At 53.8% G+C, this 22735-nt stretch overlaps 1 protein-coding gene across 9 annotated transcripts in view; it reads right to left on the bottom strand.

Moving 5' to 3' along the window:
- Positions 1-22735, bottom strand: part of LOC138750727 (serine-rich adhesin for platelets-like) — a 60447-nt gene that overhangs the window by 15173 nt on the left and 22539 nt on the right. For 5 of the 9 annotated variants that reach the window (XM_069912838.1, XM_069912841.1, XM_069912844.1 and 2 more), the window contains 7 exons: positions 21801-21938; positions 17987-18124; positions 15737-15874; positions 11924-12061; positions 9674-9811; positions 5861-5998; positions 3611-3748 (listed from right to left, as the gene is read on the bottom strand). In XM_069912838.1, the coding sequence (XP_069768939.1) occupies positions 3611-3748; positions 5861-5998; positions 9674-9811; positions 11924-12061; positions 15737-15874; positions 17987-18124; positions 21801-21938 (966 nt within the window). The remainder of the gene's footprint in view (positions 1-3610; positions 3749-5860; positions 5999-9673; positions 9812-11923; positions 12062-15736; positions 15875-17986; positions 18125-21800; positions 21939-22735) is intronic. The other 4 variants (XM_069912842.1, XM_069912843.1, XM_069912839.1 and 1 more) reach the window with 4 other exon arrangements.

The raw sequence follows: 22735 nt of genomic DNA on the forward strand, positions 1-22735 counted from the left end.
GTAGGGGACCAGTGTGGGTGACAATGACAGCGAGGGGTGTAGGGGATTGGAGGGGATTACAGACACAGGGAGGGGTGTGGGGGACCAGAGAGGTTTTCAGAGACATGGAGGTGTGCAAGAGACCAGAGAGGTTTAGGGGACTTGAGCGTATTACAGGGACAGAAAGGGGTGTAAGGGACTGGAGTGCATTACAGAGTCAGGGAGGGGTGGAGGTGACCTGATGGTTTATAGAGACAGGGGAGGTTTTAGGGGACTGGAGGGGTTTACTGAGACAGAGAGGGCTGTAGGGGACTGGAGGGGGTTACAGAGATAGGGAGGGGTTTAGGGGACCTGAACGTATTACAGGGACAGGAAGGGGTGTAAGGGACTGGAGTGGATTACAGAGTCAGGGAGGGGTGGAGGTGACCTAATGGTTTATAGAGACAGGGAGGTTTTTAGGGGACTGGAGGGGTTTACTGAGACAGAGAGGGGTGTTGGGGAGCAGTGTGGGTTACAATGACAGGAAGGGGTGTAAGGGACTGGAGTCAGTTACAGAGACAGGGAGGGGTGGGGGACCAGAGGAAGTTACATAGACAGGGAGGAATGTAGTAGACAGGGGGGGGGGGTGGTTACAGAGACAGGGAGTGGTGTCGGGGACCAGAGAGGGTTACAGACACATGGAGGCATGAAGGCGACCAGAGTTGGGTTTCAGAGACATGTAGGCATGCAGGGGACGAGGGCCACAGAGATAGGGAGGGGTTTAGGGGACCTGAGTGTGTTACAGGGACAGGAAGGGGTGTAAGGGACTGGAGTGGATTACAGAGTCAGGGAGGGGTGGCGGTGACCTGATGGTTTATAGAGACAGAGAGGGCTGTAGAGGACTGGAGGGGGTTACAGATACAGAGAGGCATGAAGGGGACCGGAGGGGGTTACAGATATCGGGAGGGGAGTAAGGTACCAGAGGGTATTACAGGCACATGGACAGGACCAGAGGTGCTTACAGAGAAACGGAGTGGTTTAGGGGACTGTAGGGGATTACAGATGCAGGGAGGTGTGTAGGTGACTGGAGGGTGGGCAGGTTCCAGCGACGGGGAGCAGTGTAGGGGATGGTGTGGGTTACTGAGAGAGGGAGGTGTGTCGAGGCTAGTTGGGGTTATAGAGAGAGAAGGGAGTGTAGTGGACTGGAGGGGATTACAGATTCGGGGATGCATGTAGGGGACGGGAAATGGTTACAAAGTCAGGGAGGGGTGTAGGAGACTGGAGGATGTTATAGAAACAGGGAGCTGTGGAGGGTATCGGAAAGGGTAGGTGAACTGGGGGTGTTTTACAGAGATATGGAGGAATATAGGGGACTGGAACGGGTTACAGTGATTTGGTGGGGTGTAGGTGACAGGAGGGGGTTATAGAAACAGGGAGGGTTGGAGGGTATCATAGAGGGTTACAGAGACAGGGAGGGGTAGAGCGGCCAGAGGGTTTTACAGAGACAGGTTGGAGTGTAGGGGATAGTGGGGGTTACAGAGAGGGAGGGGTGTAGGGCACCAGTTCAGTTACAGAGTGGGGGAGGTTACAGAGATGTGAACGGGAGTAGGGAACTAGAGGTGGTTACAGAGAGAGGGAGGCATGGAGGGGTCTAGAGGAGGTTACAGAGACAGGGAAGGGTGGAGAGGACCAGTGGGAGTTACAGAAACAGGGAAGCGTGTAGGGTACTGGTGTGGGTGACAATGACAGGGAGGGGTGTGGGGGATTGGAGGGGGTTACAGAGACAGGAAGGGGTGTGGGGGACCAGAGAGGTTTTCAGAGACATGGAGGTGTGCAGGAGACGAGGGCTACAGAGATAGGGAGGGGTATAGGGGACTTGAGCGTATTACGGGGACAGGAAGGGGTGTAAGGGACTGGAGTGCATTACAGAGTCAGGGAGGGGTGGAGGTGACCTGATGGTTTATAGAGACAGGGAGGGTTTTAGAGGACTGGAGGGGTTTACTGAGACAGAGAGGGATGTAGGGGACTGGAAAGGGTTACAGAGACAGGGAGGGGTGTAGGTGACTGGAGGGTGGGTAGGTTCCAGCGACGGGGAGCAGTGTAGGAGATGGTGTGGGTGACTGAGAGAGGGAGGTGTGTCGGAGGCTAGTTGGGGTTATAAAGAGAGAAGGGAGTGTAGTGGACTGGAGGGGATTACAGATTCTGGGATGGATGTAGGGGACGGGAAATGGTTACAGAGTCAGGGAGGGGTGTAGGAGACCGGAGGAGGTTATAGAAACAGGGAGCTGTGGAGGGTATCGAAAGGGTAGGTGAACTGCGGGTGTGTTACAGAGACATGGAGGGGTATAGGGGACTGGAGCGGGTTACAGTGATTGGGTGGGGTGTAGGTGACAGGAGGGGCTTATAGAAACAGGGAGGGTTGGAGGGTATCATAGAAGGTTACAGAGGCAGGGAGGGGTAGAGGGGCCAGAGGGTGTTACAGAGACAGGGTGGAGTGTAGTGGATAGTGGGGGTTACAGAGAGGGAGGGGTGTAGAGGACCAGTTCAGTTACAGAGTGGGGGAGGTTACAGAGATGTGGACGGGAGTAGGGAACCAGAGGTGGTTACAGAGACAGGGAGGAGTGTAGGGAACTTGAGCGGGTGGATTACAGACACGCGGAGGGGTGTAGGGGACCAGATGGGGTTACATTGATAGGGAGGGGTGTAGAGGACAGGAGGGAGGTTATAGAAACAGGGAGGGATGTCTGAGACCGGAGGGGTTACAGAGAAAGGGAAGGGTGTAGGGGATGGTGGGTGTTTCAGAGAGAGGGAGGGGTGGAGGGAACTGGAAGGGGTTACAGAGACAGGGAGGGACGTTGTGTGGACGACAGAGACAGAGAGGGGTGGTGGGGACTTGAGGGGGTGACAGAGTCAGGGTGACATGGAGGGGACCGGAGAGTGTGTTACAGATACAGCGAGGGGTGTAGGGATTTGAGTGGATTACAGTCAGTGAGGATTTAAGGGTACTGGAGGGGTTTACTGAGACAGAGAGGTCTTTAGGGGACTGGAGGGAGTACAGAGACAGGGAGGGCTGGAATGGATCTGAGTGTATGACAGAGACAGGGATGGGTGTGGGGGACCTGAAGGAGTTACAGAGTGAGGGAGGGGTGAAGGGAACCGCAGGGGTTTACAGAGACAGGGAGGGGTGTAGATGACCACAGGGGAGTAAGCGTCAGCGAGGGGTTTAGGAGTCCGGAGCGCGTTTCAGAGACAAGGAGGAGCTTTAATTCTCTCTGCCCCCTCCGCGCCTCAGCACTGAGTTTGTGGGATCTGTAAACATCTCTTTCCCATGGACGGCCACTCAATTCCCATCGACAGGGAGACTTTAGGACAAATCCTCGGAGATATTGACCCTCAGAAATTTGAAGTTCTTGACTCTCAGCACGAGGTAACCCTCAATGTTAACTGGGTCGTGTTCTCCTGACACACCACTGAAGACCACAATCAGCTGCTTGGTTGAACTGATCTTGATCGCAAGGTTGTTGGTGTGACTCCACTCAACGAGCAGAGAAATGGTGTATGTTGGAGAGGGAAAGAAAGGGAAACAAAGGAGGGAAATTCATGGAGATATCGAGGGGTGGGAGGAAAGACAGGATAGTGGAGAATATCTGACCTGGTCCCAATGACTCTGAGGTTTCACGGTGCTGTTGAACATCATTCTCTTTGGATACACCAGTCACATTGGATAGAGTGGTCAGTTTGATAATGGAAAACGTGTTCGGAACAGTTGTCTCTGTCGTTGTGTCTGCTCCTATGGACAAACAAAATATCCTGTGTCTTCTGCAAAAAAAATCTAGCAGTGTCCAGAGTGGGTTACAGAGACACGGAAGCGTGGAGGGGACCGGTGAGAGTTACAAAGTCATTGAGGGGTGTTGGGGAACATTTAGGGGTAACAGAGAGAGGTGGGAGTGTTGGGGACTGGAGGGGGTTATGGTTACATGGAGGCAGGAAGGGACAAGTGGGAGTTACAGAAACAGGGAAGGGTGTAGGGGACCGGTGTGGGTGACAATGACAGGGAGGGGTGTAGGGGATTGGAGGGGGTTACAGAGACTGGGAGGGGTGTGGGGGACCATAGAGGTTTTTGGAGACATGGAGGTGTGCAGGAGACCAGAGAGGTTTAGGGGACTTGAGTGTATTTCAGGGACAGGAAGGGGTGTAAGGGACTGGAGTGGATTATAGAGTCAGGGAGGGGTGGAGGTGACCTGATGGTTTATAGAGACAGGGAGGGTTTTAGGGGACTGGAGGGGGTTACAGAGACAGGGAGGGGTGTGGGGGACCAGAGAGGTTTTCAGAGACATGGAGGTGTGCAGGAGACGAGGGCTACAGAGATAGGGAGGGGTTTAGGGGACTTGAGCGTATTACAGGGACAGGAAGGGGTGTAAGGGACTGGAGTGCATTACAGAGTCAGGGAGAGGTGGAGGTGACCTGATGGTTTATAGAGACAGGGAGGGTTTTAGGAGACTGGAGGGGTTTACTGAGACAGAGAGGGCTGTAGGGGACTGGAGGGGGTTACAGAGACAGGGAGGGGTGTAGGTGACTGGAGGGTGGGTAGGTTCCAGCGATGGGGAGCAGTGTAGGGGATGGTGTGGGTGACTGAGAGAGGGAGGTGTGTCGGAGGCTAGTTGGGGTTATAAAGAGAGAATGGAGTGTAGTGGACTGGAGGGGATTACAGATTCTGGGATGGATGTAGGGGACGGGAAATGGTTACAGAGTCAGGGAGGGGTGTAGGAGACCGGATGAGATTATAGAAACAGGGAGCAGTGGAGGGTTTCGGAAAGGGTAGGTGAACTGCAGGTGTGTTACAGAGACATGGAGGAATATAGGGGACTGGAATGGGTTACAGTGATTTAGTGGGGTGTAGGTGACAGGAGGGGGTTATAGAAACAGGGAGGGTTGGAGGGTATCATAGAGGGTTACAGAGACAGGGAGGGGTAGAGCGGCCAGAGGGTTTTACAGAGACAGGTTGGAGTGTAGGGGATAGTGGGGGTTACAGAGAGGGAGGGGTGTAGGGCACCAGTTCAGTTACAGAGTGGGGCAGGTTACAGAGATGTGGACGGGAGTAGGGAACTAGAGGTGGTTACAGAGAGAGGGAGGCATGGAGGGGTCTAGAGGAGGTTACAGAGACAGGGAAGGGTGGAGAGGACCAGTGGGAGTTACAGAAACAGGGAAGCGTGTAGCGTACCGGTATGGGTGACAATGACAGGGAGGGGTGTGGGGGATTGGAGGGGGTTACAGAGACAGGGAGGGGTGTGGGGGACCAGAGAGGTTTTCAGAGACATGGAGGTGTGCAGGAGACGAGGGCTACAGAGATAGGGAGGGGTTTAGGGGACTTGAGCGTATTACAGGGACAGGAAGGGGTTTAAGGGACTGGAGTGCATTACAGAGTCAGGATGGGGTGTAGATGACCACAGGGGAGTAAGCGTCAGCGAGGGGTTTAGGAGTCCGGAGCGCGTTTCAGAGACAAGGAGGAGCTTTAATTCTCTCTGCCCCCTCCGCGCCTCAGCACTGAGTTTGTGGGATCTGTAAACATCTCTTTCCCATGGACGGCCACTCAATTCCCATCGACAGGGAGACTTTAGGACAAATCCTCGGAGATATTGACCCTCAGAAATTTGAAGTTCTTGACTCTCAGCACGAGGTAACCCTCAATGTTAACTGGGTCGTGTTCCCCTGACACACCACTGAAGACCACAAACAGCTGCTTGGTTGAACTGATGTTGATCGCAAGGTTGTTGGTGTGACTCCACTCAACGAGCTGAGAAAGGGTGTATGTTGGAGAGGGAAAGAAAGGGAAACAAAGGAGGGAAATTCATGGAGATATCGAGGGGTGGGGGGAAAGACAGGATAGTGGAGAATATCTGACCTGGTCCCAATGACTCTGAGGTTTCCCGGTGCTGTTGAACATCATTCTCTTTGGATACATCAGTCACATTGGATAGAGTGGTCAGTTTGATAATGGAAAACGTGTTCGGAATAGTTGTCTCAGTCGTTGTGTCTGCTCCTATGAACAAACAAAACCGTAAAAATATCCTGAGTCTTCTGCAAAAAAAATCTAGCAGAGTCCAGAGGGGTTTACAGAGACACGGAAGCGTGGAGGGGACCGGTGAGAGTTACAAAGTCATTGAGGGGTGTTGGGGAACATTTAGGGGAAACAGAGAGAGGTGGGAGTGTTGGGGAGTGGAGGGGGTTACAGTTACATGGATGCAGGAAGGGACCAGTGGGAGTTACAGAAACAGTGAAGGGTGTAGGGGACCGGTGTGGGTGACAATGACAGGGAGGGGTATAGGGGATTGGAGGGGGTTACAGAGACAGGGAGGGGTGTGGGGGACCAGAGAGGGTTACAGAGACATGGAGGTGTGGAGGGTATCGGAAAGGGTAGGTGAACTGCGGGTGTGTTACAGAGATATGGAGGGGTATAGGTGACTGGAGCGGGTTACAGTGATTGGGTGGGGTGTAGGTGACAGGAGGGGGTTATAGAAACAGGGAGGGTTGGAGGGTATCATAGAGGGTTACAGAGACAGGGAGGGGTAGAGCGGCCAGAGGGTTTTACAGAGACAGGTTGGAGTGTAGGGGATAGTGGGGGTTACAGAGAGGGAGGGGTGTAGGGCACCAGTTCAGTTACAGAGTGGGGGAAGTTACAGAGATGTGGACGGGAGTAGGGAACTAGAAGTGGTTACAGAGACAGGGAGGCATGGAGGGGTCTAGAGGAGGTTACAGAGACAGGGAAGAGTGGAGAGGACCAGTGGGAGTTACAGAAACAAAGCGTGTAGGGTACCGGTGTGGGTGACAATGACAGGGAGGGGTGTGGGGGATTGGAGGGGGTTACAGAGACAGGGAGGGGTGTGGGGGACCAGAGAGGTTTTCAGAGACATGGAGGTGTGCAGGAGACGAGGGCTACAGAGATAGGGAGGGGTTTAGGGGACTTGAGCGTATTACAGGGACAGGAAGGGGTGTAAGGGACTGGAGTGCATTACAGTGTCAGGGAGGGGTGGAGGTGACCTGATGGTTTATAGAGACAGGGAGGGTTTTAGGGGACTGGAGGGGTTTACTGAGACAGAGAGGGCTGTAGGGGACTCTAGGGGGTTACAGATGCAGGGAGGTGTGTAGGTGACTGGAGGGTGGGCAGTTTCCAGCGACGGGGAGCAGTGTAGGGGATGGTGTGGGTTACTGAGAGAGGGAGGTGTGTCGGAGGCTAGTTAGGGTTATAGAGAGAGAAGGGAGTGTAGTGGACTGGCGGGGATTACAGATTCTGGGATGGATGTAGGGGACCGGAAATGGTTACAAAGTCAGGGAGGGGTGTAGGAGACTGGAGGAGGTTATAGAAACAGGGAGCTGTGGAGGGTTTCGGAAAGGGTAGGTGAACTGGGGGTGTGTTACAGAGATATGGAGGAATATAGGGGACTGGAACGGGTTACAGTGATTTGGTGGGTGTATGTGACAGGAGGGGGTTATAGAAACAGGGAGGGTTGGAGGGTATCATAGAGGGTTACAGAGGCAGGGAGTGGTAGAGCGGCCAGAGGGTGTTACAGAGACAGGTTGGAGTGTAGGGGATAGTGGGGGTTACAGAGAGGGAGGGGTGTAGGGCACCAGTTCAGTTACAGAGTGGGGGAGGTTACAGAGATGTGGACGGTAGTAGGGAACTAGTGGTTACAGAGAGAGGGAGGCATGGAGGGGTCTAGAGGAGGTTACAGAGACAGGGAAGGGTGGAGAGGACCAGTGGGAGTTACAGAAACAGGGAAGCGTGTAGGGTACTGGTGTGGGTGACAATGACAGGGAGGGGTGTGGGGGATTGGAGGGGGTTACAGAGACAGGAAGGGGTGTGGGGGACCAGAGAGGTTTTCAGAGACATGGAGGTGTGCAGGAGACGAGGGCTACAGAGATAGGGAGGGGTATAGGGGACTTGAGCGTATTACGGGGACAGGAAGGGGTGTAAGGGACTGGAGTGCATTACAGAGTCAGGGAGGGGTGGAGGTGACCTGATGGTTTATAGAGACAGGGAGGGTTTTAGAGGACTGGAGGGGTTTACTGAGACAGAGAGGGATGTAGGGGACTGGAAAGGGTTACAGAGACAGGGAGGGGTGTAGGTGACTGGAGGGTGGGTAGGTTCCAGCGACGGGGAGCAGTGTAGGAGATGGTGTGGGTGACTGAGAGAGGGAGGTGTGTCGGAGGCTAGTTGGGGTTATAAAGAGAGAAGGGAGTGTAGTGGACTGGAGGGGATTACAGATTCTGGGATGGATGTAGGGGACGGGAAATGGTTACAGAGTCAGGGAGGGGTGTAGGAGACCGGAGGAGGTTATAGAAACAGGGAGCTGTGGAGGGTATCGAAAGGGTAGGTGAACTGCGGGTGTGTTACAGAGACATGGAGGGGTATAGGGGACTGGAGCGGGTTACAGTGATTGGGTGGGGTGTAGGTGACAGGAGGGGCTTATAGAAACAGGGAGGGTTGGAGGGTATCATAGAAGGTTACAGAGGCAGGGAGGGGTAGAGGGGCCAGAGGGTGTTACAGAGACAGGGTGGAGTGTAGTGGATAGTGGGGGTTACAGAGAGGGAGGGGTGTAGAGGACCAGTTCAGTTACAGAGTGGGGGAGGTTACAGAGATGTGGACGGGAGTAGGGAACCAGAGGTGGTTACAGAGACAGGGAGGAGTGTAGGGAACTTGAGCGGGTGGATTACAGACACGCGGAGGGGTGTAGGGGACCAGATGGGGTTACATTGATAGGGAGGGGTGTAGAGGACAGGAGGGAGGTTATAGAAACAGGGAGGGATGTCTGAGACCGGAGGGGTTACAGAGAAAGGGAAGGGTGTAGGGGATGGTGGGTGTTTCAGAGAGAGGGAGGGGTGGAGGGAACTGGAAGGGGTTACAGAGACAGGGAGGGACGTTGTGTGGACGACAGAGACAGAGAGGGGTGGTGGGGACTTGAGGGGGTGACAGAGTCAGGGTGACATGGAGGGGACCGGAGAGTGTGTTACAGATACAGCGAGGGGTGTAGGGATTTGAGTGGATTACAGTCAGTGAGGATTTAAGGGTACTGGAGGGGTTTACTGAGACAGAGAGGTCTTTAGGGGACTGGAGGGAGTACAGAGACAGGGAGGGCTGGAATGGATCTGAGTGTATGACAGAGACAGGGATGGGTGTGGGGGACCTGAAGGAGTTACAGAGTGAGGGAGGGGTGAAGGGAACCGCAGGGGTTTACAGAGACAGGGAGGGGTGTAGATGACCACAGGGGAGTAAGCGTCAGCGAGGGGTTTAGGAGTCCGGAGCGCGTTTCAGAGACAAGGAGGAGCTTTAATTCTCTCTGCCCCCTCCGCGCCTCAGCACTGAGTTTGTGGGATCTGTAAACATCTCTTTCCCATGGACGGCCACTCAATTCCCATCGACAGGGAGACTTTAGGACAAATCCTCGGAGATATTGACCCTCAGAAATTTGAAGTTCTTGACTCTCAGCACGAGGTAACCCTCAATGTTAACTGGGTCGTGTTCTCCTGACACACCACTGAAGACCACAATCAGCTGCTTGGTTGAACTGATCTTGATCGCAAGGTTGTTGGTGTGACTCCACTCAACGAGCAGAGAAATGGTGTATGTTGGAGAGGGAAAGAAAGGGAAACAAAGGAGGGAAATTCATGGAGATATCGAGGGGTGGGAGGAAAGACAGGATAGTGGAGAATATCTGACCTGGTCCCAATGACTCTGAGGTTTCACGGTGCTGTTGAACATCATTCTCTTTGGATACACCAGTCACATTGGATAGAGTGGTCAGTTTGATAATGGAAAACGTGTTCGGAACAGTTGTCTCTGTCGTTGTGTCTGCTCCTATGGACAAACAAAATATCCTGTGTCTTCTGCAAAAAAAATCTAGCAGTGTCCAGAGTGGGTTACAGAGACACGGAAGCGTGGAGGGGACCGGTGAGAGTTACAAAGTCATTGAGGGGTGTTGGGGAACATTTAGGGGTAACAGAGAGAGGTGGGAGTGTTGGGGACTGGAGGGGGTTATGGTTACATGGAGGCAGGAAGGGACAAGTGGGAGTTACAGAAACAGGGAAGGGTGTAGGGGACCGGTGTGGGTGACAATGACAGGGAGGGGTGTAGGGGATTGGAGGGGGTTACAGAGACTGGGAGGGGTGTGGGGGACCATAGAGGTTTTTGGAGACATGGAGGTGTGCAGGAGACCAGAGAGGTTTAGGGGACTTGAGTGTATTTCAGGGACAGGAAGGGGTGTAAGGGACTGGAGTGGATTATAGAGTCAGGGAGGGGTGGAGGTGACCTGATGGTTTATAGAGACAGGGAGGGTTTTAGGGGACTGGAGGGGGTTACAGAGACAGGGAGGGGTGTGGGGGACCAGAGAGGTTTTCAGAGACATGGAGGTGTGCAGGAGACGAGGGCTACAGAGATAGGGAGGGGTTTAGGGGACTTGAGCGTATTACAGGGACAGGAAGGGGTGTAAGGGACTGGAGTGCATTACAGAGTCAGGGAGAGGTGGAGGTGACCTGATGGTTTATAGAGACAGGGAGGGTTTTAGGAGACTGGAGGGGTTTACTGAGACAGAGAGGGCTGTAGGGGACTGGAGGGGGTTACAGAGACAGGGAGGGGTGTAGGTGACTGGAGGGTGGGTAGGTTCCAGCGATGGGGAGCAGTGTAGGGGATGGTGTGGGTGACTGAGAGAGGGAGGTGTGTCGGAGGCTAGTTGGGGTTATAAAGAGAGAATGGAGTGTAGTGGACTGGAGGGGATTACAGATTCTGGGATGGATGTAGGGGACGGGAAATGGTTACAGAGTCAGGGAGGGGTGTAGGAGACCGGATGAGATTATAGAAACAGGGAGCAGTGGAGGGTTTCGGAAAGGGTAGGTGAACTGCAGGTGTGTTACAGAGACATGGAGGAATATAGGGGACTGGAATGGGTTACAGTGATTTAGTGGGGTGTAGGTGACAGGAGGGGGTTATAGAAACAGGGAGGGTTGGAGGGTATCATAGAGGGTTACAGAGACAGGGAGGGGTAGAGCGGCCAGAGGGTTTTACAGAGACAGGTTGGAGTGTAGGGGATAGTGGGGGTTACAGAGAGGGAGGGGTGTAGGGCACCAGTTCAGTTACAGAGTGGGGCAGGTTACAGAGATGTGGACGGGAGTAGGGAACTAGAGGTGGTTACAGAGAGAGGGAGGCATGGAGGGGTCTAGAGGAGGTTACAGAGACAGGGAAGGGTGGAGAGGACCAGTGGGAGTTACAGAAACAGGGAAGCGTGTAGCGTACCGGTATGGGTGACAATGACAGGGAGGGGTGTGGGGGATTGGAGGGGGTTACAGAGACAGGGAGGGGTGTGGGGGACCAGAGAGGTTTTCAGAGACATGGAGGTGTGCAGGAGACGAGGGCTACAGAGATAGGGAGGGGTTTAGGGGACTTGAGCGTATTACAGGGACAGGAAGGGGTTTAAGGGACTGGAGTGCATTACAGAGTCAGGATGGGGTGTAGATGACCACAGGGGAGTAAGCGTCAGCGAGGGGTTTAGGAGTCCGGAGCGCGTTTCAGAGACAAGGAGGAGCTTTAATTCTCTCTGCCCCCTCCGCGCCTCAGCACTGAGTTTGTGGGATCTGTAAACATCTCTTTCCCATGGACGGCCACTCAATTCCCATCGACAGGGAGACTTTAGGACAAATCCTCGGAGATATTGACCCTCAGAAATTTGAAGTTCTTGACTCTCAGCACGAGGTAACCCTCAATGTTAACTGGGTCGTGTTCCCCTGACACACCACTGAAGACCACAAACAGCTGCTTGGTTGAACTGATGTTGATCGCAAGGTTGTTGGTGTGACTCCACTCAACGAGCTGAGAAAGGGTGTATGTTGGAGAGGGAAAGAAAGGGAAACAAAGGAGGGAAATTCATGGAGATATCGAGGGGTGGGGGGAAAGACAGGATAGTGGAGAATATCTGACCTGGTCCCAATGACTCTGAGGTTTCCCGGTGCTGTTGAACATCATTCTCTTTGGATACATCAGTCACATTGGATAGAGTGGTCAGTTTGATAATGGAAAACGTGTTCGGAATAGTTGTCTCAGTCGTTGTGTCTGCTCCTATGAACAAACAAAACCGTAAAAATATCCTGAGTCTTCTGCAAAAAAAATCTAGCAGAGTCCAGAGGGGTTTACAGAGACACGGAAGCGTGGAGGGGACCGGTGAGAGTTACAAAGTCATTGAGGGGTGTTGGGGAACATTTAGGGGAAACAGAGAGAGGTGGGAGTGTTGGGGAGTGGAGGGGGTTACAGTTACATGGATGCAGGAAGGGACCAGTGGGAGTTACAGAAACAGTGAAGGGTGTAGGGGACCGGTGTGGGTGACAATGACAGGGAGGGGTATAGGGGATTGGAGGGGGTTACAGAGACAGGGAGGGGTGTGGGGGACCAGAGAGGGTTACAGAGACATGGAGGTGTGGAGGGTATCGGAAAGGGTAGGTGAACTGCGGGTGTGTTACAGAGATATGGAGGGGTATAGGTGACTGGAGCGGGTTACAGTGATTGGGTGGGGTGTAGGTGACAGGAGGGGGTTATAGAAACAGGGAGGGTTGGAGGGTATCATAGAGGGTTACAGAGACAGGGAGGGGTAGAGCGGCCAGAGGGTTTTACAGAGACAGGTTGGAGTGTAGGGGATAGTGGGGGTTACAGAGAGGGAGGGGTGTAGGGCACCAGTTCAGTTACAGAGTGGGGGAAGTTACAGAGATGTGGACGGGAGTAGGGAACTAGAAGTGGTTACAGAGACAGGGAGGCATGGAGGGGTCTAGAGGAGGTTACAGAGACAGGGAAGAGTGGAGAGGACCAGTGGGAGTTACAGAAACAAAGCGTGTAGGGTACCGGTGTGGGTGACAATGACAGGGAGGGGTGTGGGGGATTGGAGGGGGTTACAGAGACAGGGAGGGGTGTGGGGGACCAGAGAGGTTTTCAGAGACATGGAGGTGTGCAGGAGACGAGGGCTACAGAGATAGGGAGGGGTTTAGGGGACTTGAGCGTATTACAGGGACAGGAAGGGGTGTAAGGGACTGGAGTGCATTACAGTGTCAGGGAGGGGTGGAGGTGACCTGATGGTTTATAGAGACAGGGAGGGTTTTAGGGGACTGGAGGGGTTTACTGAGACAGAGAGGGCTGTAGGGGACTCTAGGGGGTTACAGATGCAGGGAGGTGTGTAGGTGACTGGAGGGTGGGCAGTTTCCAGCGACGGGGAGCAGTGTAGGGGATGGTGTGGGTTACTGAGAGAGGGAGGTGTGTCGGAGGCTAGTTAGGGTTATAGAGAGAGAAGGGAGTGTAGTGGACTGGCGGGGATTACAGATTCTGGGATGGATGTAGGGGACCGGAAATGGTTACAAAGTCAGGGAGGGGTGTAGGAGACTGGAGGAGGTTATAGAAACAGGGAGCTGTGGAGGGTTTCGGAAAGGGTAGGTGAACTGGGGGTGTGTTACAGAGATATGGAGGAATATAGGGGACTGGAACGGGTTACAGTGATTTGGTGGGTGTATGTGACAGGAGGGGGTTATAGAAACAGGGAGGGTTGGAGGGTATCATAGAGGGTTACAGAGGCAGGGAGTGGTAGAGCGGCCAGAGGGTGTTACAGAGACAGGTTGGAGTGTAGGGGATAGTGGGGGTTACAGAGAGGGAGGGGTGTAGGGCACCAGTTCAGTTACAGAGTGGGGGAGGTTACAGAGATGTGGACGGTAGTAGGGAACTAGTGGTTACAGAGAGAGGGAGGCATGGAGGGGTCTAGAGGAGGTTACAGAGACAGGGAAGGGTGGAGAGGACCAGTGGGAGTTACAGAAACAGGGAAGCGTGTAGGGTACTGGTGTGGGTGACAATGACAGGGAGGGGTGTGGGGGATTGGAGGGGGTTACAGAGACAGGAAGGGGTGTGGGGGACCAGAGAGGTTTTCAGAGACATGGAGGTGTGCAGGAGACGAGGGCTACAGAGATAGGGAGGGGTATAGGGGACTTGAGCGTATTACGGGGACAGGAAGGGGTGTAAGGGACTGGAGTGCATTACAGAGTCAGGGAGGGGTGGAGGTGACCTGATGGTTTATAGAGACAGGGAGGGTTTTAGAGGACTGGAGGGGTTTACTGAGACAGAGAGGGATGTAGGGGACTGGAAAGGGTTACAGAGACAGGGAGGGGTGTAGGTGACTGGAGGGTGGGTAGGTTCCAGCGACGGGGAGCAGTGTAGGAGATGGTGTGGGTGACTGAGAGAGGGAGGTGTGTCGGAGGCTAGTTGGGGTTATAAAGAGAGAAGGGAGTGTAGTGGACTGGAGGGGATTACAGATTCTGGGATGGATGTAGGGGACGGGAAATGGTTACAGAGTCAGGGAGGGGTGTAGGAGACCGGAGGAGGTTATAGAAACAGGGAGCTGTGGAGGGTATCGAAAGGGTAGGTGAACTGCGGGTGTGTTACAGAGACATGGAGGGGTATAGGGGACTGGAGCGGGTTACAGTGATTGGGTGGGGTGTAGGTGACAGGAGGGGCTTATAGAAACAGGGAGGGTTGGAGGGTATCATAGAAGGTTACAGAGGCAGGGAGGGGTAGAGGGGCCAGAGGGTGTTACAGAGACAGGGTGGAGTGTAGTGGATAGTGGGGGTTACAGAGAGGGAGGGGTGTAGAGGACCAGTTCAGTTACAGAGTGGGGGAGGTTACAGAGATGTGGACGGGAGTAGGGAACCAGAGGTGGTTACAGAGACAGGGAGGAGTGTAGGGAACTTGAGCGGGTGGATTACAGACACGCGGAGGGGTGTAGGGGACCAGATGGGGTTACATTGATAGGGAGGGGTGTAGAGGACAGGAGGGAGGTTATAGAAACAGGGAGGGATGTCTGAGACCGGAGGGGTTACAGAGAAAGGGAAGGGTGTAGGGGATGGTGGGTGTTTCAGAGAGAGGGAGGGGTGGAGGGAACTGGAAGGGGTTACAGAGACAGGGAGGGACGTTGTGTGGACGACAGAGACAGAGAGGGGTGGTGGGGACTTGAGGGGGTGACAGAGTCAGGGTGACATGGAGGGGACCGGAGAGTGTGTTACAGATACAGCGAGGGGTGTAGGGATTTGAGTGGATTACAGTCAGTGAGGATTTAAGGGTACTGGAGGGGTTTACTGAGACAGAGAGGTCTTTAGGGGACTGGAGGGAGTACAGAGACAGGGAGGGCTGGAATGGATCTGAGTGTATGACAGAGACAGGGATGGGTGTGGGGGACCTGAAGGAGTTACAGAGTGAGGGAGGGGTGAAGGGAACCGCAGGGGTTTACAGAGACAGGGAGGGGTGTAGATGACCACAGGGGAGTAAGCGTCAGCGAGGGGTTTAGGAGTCCGGAGCGCGTTTCAGAGACAAGGAGGAGCTTTAATTCTCTCTGCCCCCTCCGCGCCTCAGCACTGAGTTTGTGGGATCTGTAAACATCTCTTTCCCATGGACGGCCACTCAATTCCCATCGACAGGGAGACTTTAGGACAAATCCTCGGAGATATTGACCCTCAGAAATTTGAAGTTCTTGACTCTCAGCACGAGGTAACCCTCAATGTTAACTGGGTCGTGTTCTCCTGACACACCACTGAAGACCACAATCAGCTGCTTGGTTGAACTGATCTTGATCGCAAGGTTGTTGGTGTGACTCCACTCAACGAGCAGAGAAATGGTGTATGTTGGAGAGGGAAAGAAAGGGAAACAAAGGAGGGAAATTCATGGAGATATCGAGGGGTGGGAGGAAAGACAGGATAGTGGAGAATATCTGACCTGGTCCCAATGACTCTGAGGTTTCACGGTGCTGTTGAACATCATTCTCTTTGGATACACCAGTCACATTGGATAGAGTGGTCAGTTTGATAATGGAAAACGTGTTCGGAACAGTTGTCTCTGTCATTGTGTCTGCTCCTATGGACAAACAAAATATCCTGTGTCTTCTGCAAAAAAAATCTAGCAGTGTCCAGAGTGGGTTACAGAGACACGGAAGCGTGGAGGGGACCGGTGAGAGTTACAAAGTCATTGAGGGGTGTTGGGGAACATTTAGGGGTAACAGAGAGAGGTGGGAGTGTTGGGGACTGGAGGGGGTTATGGTTACATGGAGGCAGGAAGGGACAAGTGGGAGTTACAGAAACAGGGAAGGGTGTAGGGGACCGGTGTGGGTGACAATGACAGGGAGGGGTGTAGGGGATTGGAGGGGGTTACAGAGACTGGGAGGGGTGTGGGGGACCATAGAGGTTTTTGGAGACATGGAGGTGTGCAGGAGACCAGAGAGGTTTAGGGGACTTGAGTGTATTTCAGGGACAGGAAGGGGTGTAAGGGACTGGAGTGGATTATAGAGTCAGGGAGGGGTGGAGGTGACCTGATGGTTTATAGAGACAGGGAGGGTTTTAGGGGACTGGAGGGGGTTACAGAGACAGGGAGGGGTGTGGGGGACCAGAGAGGTTTTCAGAGACATGGAGGTGTGCAGGAGACGAGGGCTACAGAGATAGGGAGGGGTTTAGGGGACTTGAGCGTATTACAGGGACAGGAAGGGGTGTAAGGGACTGGAGTGCATTACAGAGTCAGGGAGAGGTGGAGGTGACCTGATGGTTTATAGAGACAGGGAGGGTTTTAGGAGACTGGAGGGGTTTACTGAGACAGAGAGGGCTGTAGGGGACTGGAGGGGGTTACAGAGACAGGGAGGGGTGTAGGTGACTGGAGGGTGGGTAGGTTCCAGCGATGGGGAGCAGTGTAGGGGATGGTGTGGGTGACTGAGAGAGGGAGGTGTGTCGGAGGCTAGTTGGGGTTATAAAGAGAGAATGGAGTGTAATGGACTGGAGGGGATTACAGATTCTGGGATGGATGTAGGGGACGGGAAATGGTTACAGAGTCAGGGAGGGGTGTAGGAGACCGGACGAGATTATAGAAACAGGGAGCAGTGGAGGGTTTCGGAAAGGGTAGGTGAACTGCAGGTGTGTTACAGAGACATGGAGGAATATAGGGGACTGGAATGGGTTACAGTGATTTAGTGGGGTGTAGGTGACAGGAGGGGGTTATAGAAACAGGGAGGGTTGGAGGGTATCATAGAGGGTTACAGAGACAGGGAGGGGTAGAGCGGCCAGAGGGTTTTACAGAGACAGGTTGGAGTGTAGGGGATAGTGGGGGTTACAGAGAGGGAGGGGTGTAGGGCACCAGTTCAGTTACAGAGTGGGGCAGGTTACAGAGATGTGGACGGGAGTAGGGAACTAGAGGTGGTTACAGAGAGAGGGAGGCATGGAGGGGTCTAGAGGAGGTTACAGAGACAGGGAAGGGTGGAGAGGACCAGTGGGAGTTACAGAAACAGGGAAGCGTGTAGCGTACCGGTATGGGTGACAATGACAGGGAGGGGTGTGGGGGATTGGAGGGGGTTACAGAGACAGGGAGGGGTGTGGGGGACCAGAGAGGTTTTCAGAGACATGGAGGTGTGCAGGAGACGAGGGCTACAGAGATAGGGAGGGGTTTAGGGGACTTGAGCGTATTACAGGGACAGGAAGGGGTTTAAGGGACTGGAGTGCATTACAGAGTCAGGATGGGGTGTAGATGACCACAGGGGAGTAAGCGTCAGCGAGGGGTTTAGGAGTCCGGAGCGCGTTTCAGAGACAAGGAGGAGCTTTAATTCTCTCTGCCCCCTCCGCGCCTCAGCACTGAGTTTGTGGGATCTGTAAACATCTCTTTCCCATGGACGGCCACTCAATTCCCATCGACAGGGAGACTTTAGGACAAATCCTCGGAGATATTGACCCTCAGAAATTTGAAGTTCTTGACTCTCAGCACGAGGTAACCCTCAATGTTAACTGGGTCGTGTTCCCCTGACACACCACTGAAGACCACAAACAGCTGCTTGGTTGAACTGATGTTGATCGCAAGGTTGTTGGTGTGACTCCACTCAACGAGCTGAGAAAGGGTGTATGTTGGAGAGGGAAAGAAAGGGAAACAAAGGAGGGAAATTCATGGAGATATCGAGGGGTGGGGGGAAAGACAGGATAGTGGAGAATATCTGACCTGGTCCCAATGACTCTGAGGTTTCCCGGTGCTGTTGAACATCATTCTCTTTGGATACATCAGTCACATTGGATAGAGTGGTCAGTTTGATAATGGAAAACGTGTTCGGAATAGTTGTCTCAGTCGTTGTGTCTGCTCCTATGAACAAACAAAACCGTAAAAATATCCTGAGTCTTCTGCAAAAAAAATCTAGCAGAGTCCAGAGGGGTTTACAGAGACACGGAAGCGTGGAGGGGACCGGTGAGAGTTACAAAGTCATTGAGGGGTGTTGGGGAACATTTAGGGGAAACAGAGAGAGGTGGGAGTGTTGGGGAGTGGAGGGGGTTACAGTTACATGGATGCAGGAAGGGACCAGTGGGAGTTACAGAAACAGTGAAGGGTGTAGGGGACCGGTGTGGGTGACAATGACAGGGAGGGGTATAGGGGATTGGAGGGGGTTACAGAGACAGGGAGGGGTGTGGGGGACCAGAGAGGGTTACAGAGACATGGAGGTGTGGAGGGTATCGGAAAGGGTAGGTGAACTGCGGGTGTGTTACAGAGATATGGAGGGGTATAGGTGACTGGAGCGGGTTACAGTGATTGGGTGGGGTGTAGGTGACAGGAGGGGGTTATAGAAACAGGGAGGGTTGGAGGGTATCATAGAGGGTTACAGAGACAGGGAGGGGTAGAGCGGCCAGAGGGTTTTACAGAGACAGGTTGGAGTGTAGGGGATAGTGGGGGTTACAGAGAGGGAGGGGTGTAGGGCACCAGTTCAGTTACAGAGTGGGGGAAGTTACAGAGATGTGGACGGGAGTAGGGAACTAGAAGTGGTTACAGAGACAGGGAGGCATGGAGGGGTCTAGAGGAGGTTACAGAGACAGGGAAGAGTGGAGAGGACCAGTGGGAGTTACAGAAACAAAGCGTGTAGGGTACCGGTGTGGGTGACAATGACAGGGAGGGGTGTGGGGGATTGGAGGGGGTTACAGAGACAGGGAGGGGTGTGGGGGACCAGAGAGGTTTTCAGAGACATGGAGGTGTGCAGGAGACGAGGGCTACAGAGATAGGGAGGGGTTTAGGGGACTTGAGCGTATTACAGGGACAGGAAGGGGTGTAAGGGACTGGAGTGCATTACAGTGTCAGGGAGGGGTGGAGGTGACCTGATGGTTTATAGAGACAGGGAGGGTTTTAGGGGACTGGAGGGGTTTACTGAGACAGAGAGGGCTGTAGGGGACTCTAGGGGGTTACAGATGCAGGGAGGTGTGTAGGTGACTGGAGGGTGGGCAGTTTCCAGCGACGGGGAGCAGTGTAGGGGATGGTGTGGGTTACTGAGAGAGGGAGGTGTGTCGGAGGCTAGTTAGGGTTATAGAGAGAGAAGGGAGTGTAGTGGACTGGCGGGGATTACAGATTCTGGGATGGATGTAGGGGACCGGAAATGGTTACAAAGTCAGGGAGGGGTGTAGGAGACTGGAGGAGGTTATAGAAACAGGGAGCTGTGGAGGGTTTCGGAAAGGGTAGGTGAACTGGGGGTGTGTTACAGAGATATGGAGGAATATAGGGGACTGGAACGGGTTACAGTGATTTGGTGGGTGTATGTGACAGGAGGGGGTTATAGAAACAGGGAGGGTTGGAGGGTATCATAGAGGGTTACAGAGGCAGGGAGTGGTAGAGCGGCCAGAGGGTGTTACAGAGACAGGTTGGAGTGTAGGGGATAGTGGGGGTTACAGAGAGGGAGGGGTGTAGGGCACCAGTTCAGTTACAGAGTGGGGGAGGTTACAGAGATGTGGACGGTAGTAGGGAACTAGTGGTTACAGAGAGAGGGAGGCATGGAGGGGTCCAGAGGCGGTTACAGAGACAGGGAAGGGTGGAGAGGACCAGTGAGAGTTACAGAAACAGGGAAGCGTGTAGGGTACCGGTGCGGGTGACAATGACAGGGAGGGGTGTGGGGGATTGGAGGGGGTTACAGAGACAGGGAGGGGTGTGGGGGACCAGAGAGGTTTTCAGAGACATGGAGGTGTGCAGGAGATGAGGGCTACAGAGATAGGGAGGGGTTTAGGGGACTTGAGCGTATTACAGTGACAGGAAGGGGTTTAAGGGACTGGAGTGCATAACAGAGTCAGGGAGGGGTGGAGGTGACCTGATGGTTTATAGAGACAGGGAGGGTTTTAGGGGACTGGAGGGGTTTACTGAGACAGAGAGGGCTGTAGGGGACTGGAGGGGGTTACAGAGACAGGGAGGGGTGTAGGTGACTGGAGGGTGGGTAGGTTCCAGCGACGGGGAGCAGTGTAGGGGATGGTGTGGGTGACTGAGAGAGGGAGGTGTGTCGGAGGCTAGTTGGGGTTATAAAGAGAGAAGGGAGTGTAGTGGACTGGAGGGGATTACAGATTCTGGGATGGATGTCGGGGACGGGAAATGGTTACAGTGTCAGGGAGGGGTGTAGGAGACCGGAGGAGGTTATAGAAACAGGGAGCTGTGGAGGGTATCGGAAAGGGTAGGTGAACTGCGGGTGTGTTACATAAATATGGAGGGTATAGGGGACTGGAGCGGATTACAGTGATTGGGTGGGGTGTAGGTGACAGGAGGGGGTTATAGAAACAGGGAGGGTTGAAGGGTATCATAGAGGGTTACAGAGGCAGGGAGGGGTAGAGGGGCCAGAGGGTGTTACAGAGACAGGGTGGAGTGTAGGGGATAGTGGGGGTTACAGAGAGGGAGGGGTGTAGGGGACCTGTTCAGTTACAGAGTGGGGGAGGTTACAGAGATGTGGACGGGAGTAGGGAACCAGAGGTGGTTACAGAGACAGGGAGGAGTGTAGGGAACTTGAGCGGGTGGATTACAGACACGCGGGGGGGTGTAGGGGACCAGATGGGATTACAGTGATAGGGAGGGGTGTAGAGGACAGGAGGGGGGTTATTTAAACAGGGAGGGATGTCGGAGACCGGAGGGGTTACAGAGAAAGGGAAGGGTGTAGGGGATGGTGGGTGTTACAGAGAGAGGGAGGGGTGGAGGGAACTGGAAGGGGTTACAGAGACGGGGAGGGACGTTGTGTGGACGACAGAGACAGAGATGGGTGGTGGGGACTTGAGGGGGTGACAGAGTCAGGGTGACATGGAGGGGACCGGAGAGTGTGTTACAGACACAGCGAGGGGTGTAAGGGATTGGAATGGGTTACAGTCAGGGAGGATTTAAGGGGACTGGAGGTGTTTACTGAGACAGAGATGTTTTTATGGGACTGGAGGGGGTACAGAGACAGGGAGGGCTGGAATGGTTCTGAGTGTATGACAGAGACAGGGATGGGTGTGGGTGACCTGAAGGAGTTACAGAGTGAGGGAGGGGTGGAGGGAACCGCAGGGGTTTACAGAGACAGGGAGGGGTGTAGATGACCAGAGGGGAGTAAAAGTCAGCGAGGGGTTTAGGAGTCCGGAGCGCGTTTCAGAGACAAGGAGGAGCTTTAATTCTCTCTGCCCCTTCCGCGCCTCAGCACTGAGTTTGTGGGATCTGTAAACATCTCTTTCCCATGGACGGCCACTCAATTCCCATCGACAGGGAGACTTTAGGACAAATCCTCGGAGATATTGACCCTCAGAAATTTGAAGTTCTTGACTCTCAGCACGAGGTAACCCTCAATGTTAACTGGGTCGTGTTCCCCTGACACACCACTGAAGACCACAATCAGCTGCTTGGTTGAACTGATGTTGATCGCAAGGTTGTTGGTGTGACTCCACTCAACGAGCAGAGAAAGGGTGTATGTTGGAGAGGGAAAGTAAGGGAAACAAAGGAGGGAAATTCATGGAGATATCGAGGGGAGGGAGGAAAGACAGGATAGTGGAGAATATCTGACCTGGTCCCAATGACTCTGAGGTTTCCCGGTGCTGTTGAACATCATTCTCTTTGGATACACCAGTCACATTGGATAGAGTGGTCAGTTTGATAATGGAAAACGTGTTCGGAACAGTTGTCTCTGTCGTTGTGTCTGCTCCTATGGACAAACAAAACTGTAAAAATATCCTGTGTCTTCTGCAAAAAAAATCTAGCAGTGTCCAGAGTGGGTTACAGAGACACGGAAGCGTGGAGGGGACCGGTGAGAGTTACAAAGTCATTGAGGGGTGTTGGGGAACATTTAGGGGTAACAGAGAGAGGTGGGAGTGTTGGGGACTGGAGGGGGTTATGGTTACATGGAGGCAGGAAGGGACCAGTGGGAGTTACAGAAACAGGGAAGGGTGTAGGGGACCGGTGTGGGTGACAATGACAGGGAGGGGTGTAGGGGATTGGAGGGGGTTACAGAGACTGGGAGGGGTGTGGGGGACCATAGAGGTTTTCGGAGACATGGAGGTGTGCAGGAGACCAGAGAGGTTTAGGGGACTTGAGTGTATTTCAGGGACAGGAAGGGGTGTAAGGGACTGGAGTGGATTATAGAGTCAGGGAGGGGTGGAGGTGACCTGATGGTTTATAGAGACAGGGAGGGTTTTAGGGGACTGGAGGGGGTTACAGAGACAGGGAGGGGTGTGGGGGACCAGAGAGGTTTTCAGAGACATGGAGGTGTGCAGGAGACGAGGGCTACAGAGATAGGGAGGGGTTTAGGGGACTTGAGCGTATTACAGGGACAGGAAGGGGTGTAAGGGACTGGAGTGCATTACAGAGTCAGGGAGAGGTGGAGGTGACCTGATGGTTTATAGAGACAGGGAGGGTTTTAGGGGACTGGAGGGGTTTACTGAGACAGAGAGGGCTGTAGGGGACTGGAGGGGGTTACAGAGACAGGGAGGGGTGTAGGTGACT

The sequence above is a fragment of the Narcine bancroftii genome, unplaced genomic scaffold, assembly GCF_036971445.1.
Source record: "Narcine bancroftii isolate sNarBan1 unplaced genomic scaffold, sNarBan1.hap1 Scaffold_242, whole genome shotgun sequence".
Classification (NCBI taxonomy): domain Eukaryota; kingdom Metazoa; phylum Chordata; class Chondrichthyes; order Torpediniformes; family Narcinidae; genus Narcine; species Narcine bancroftii.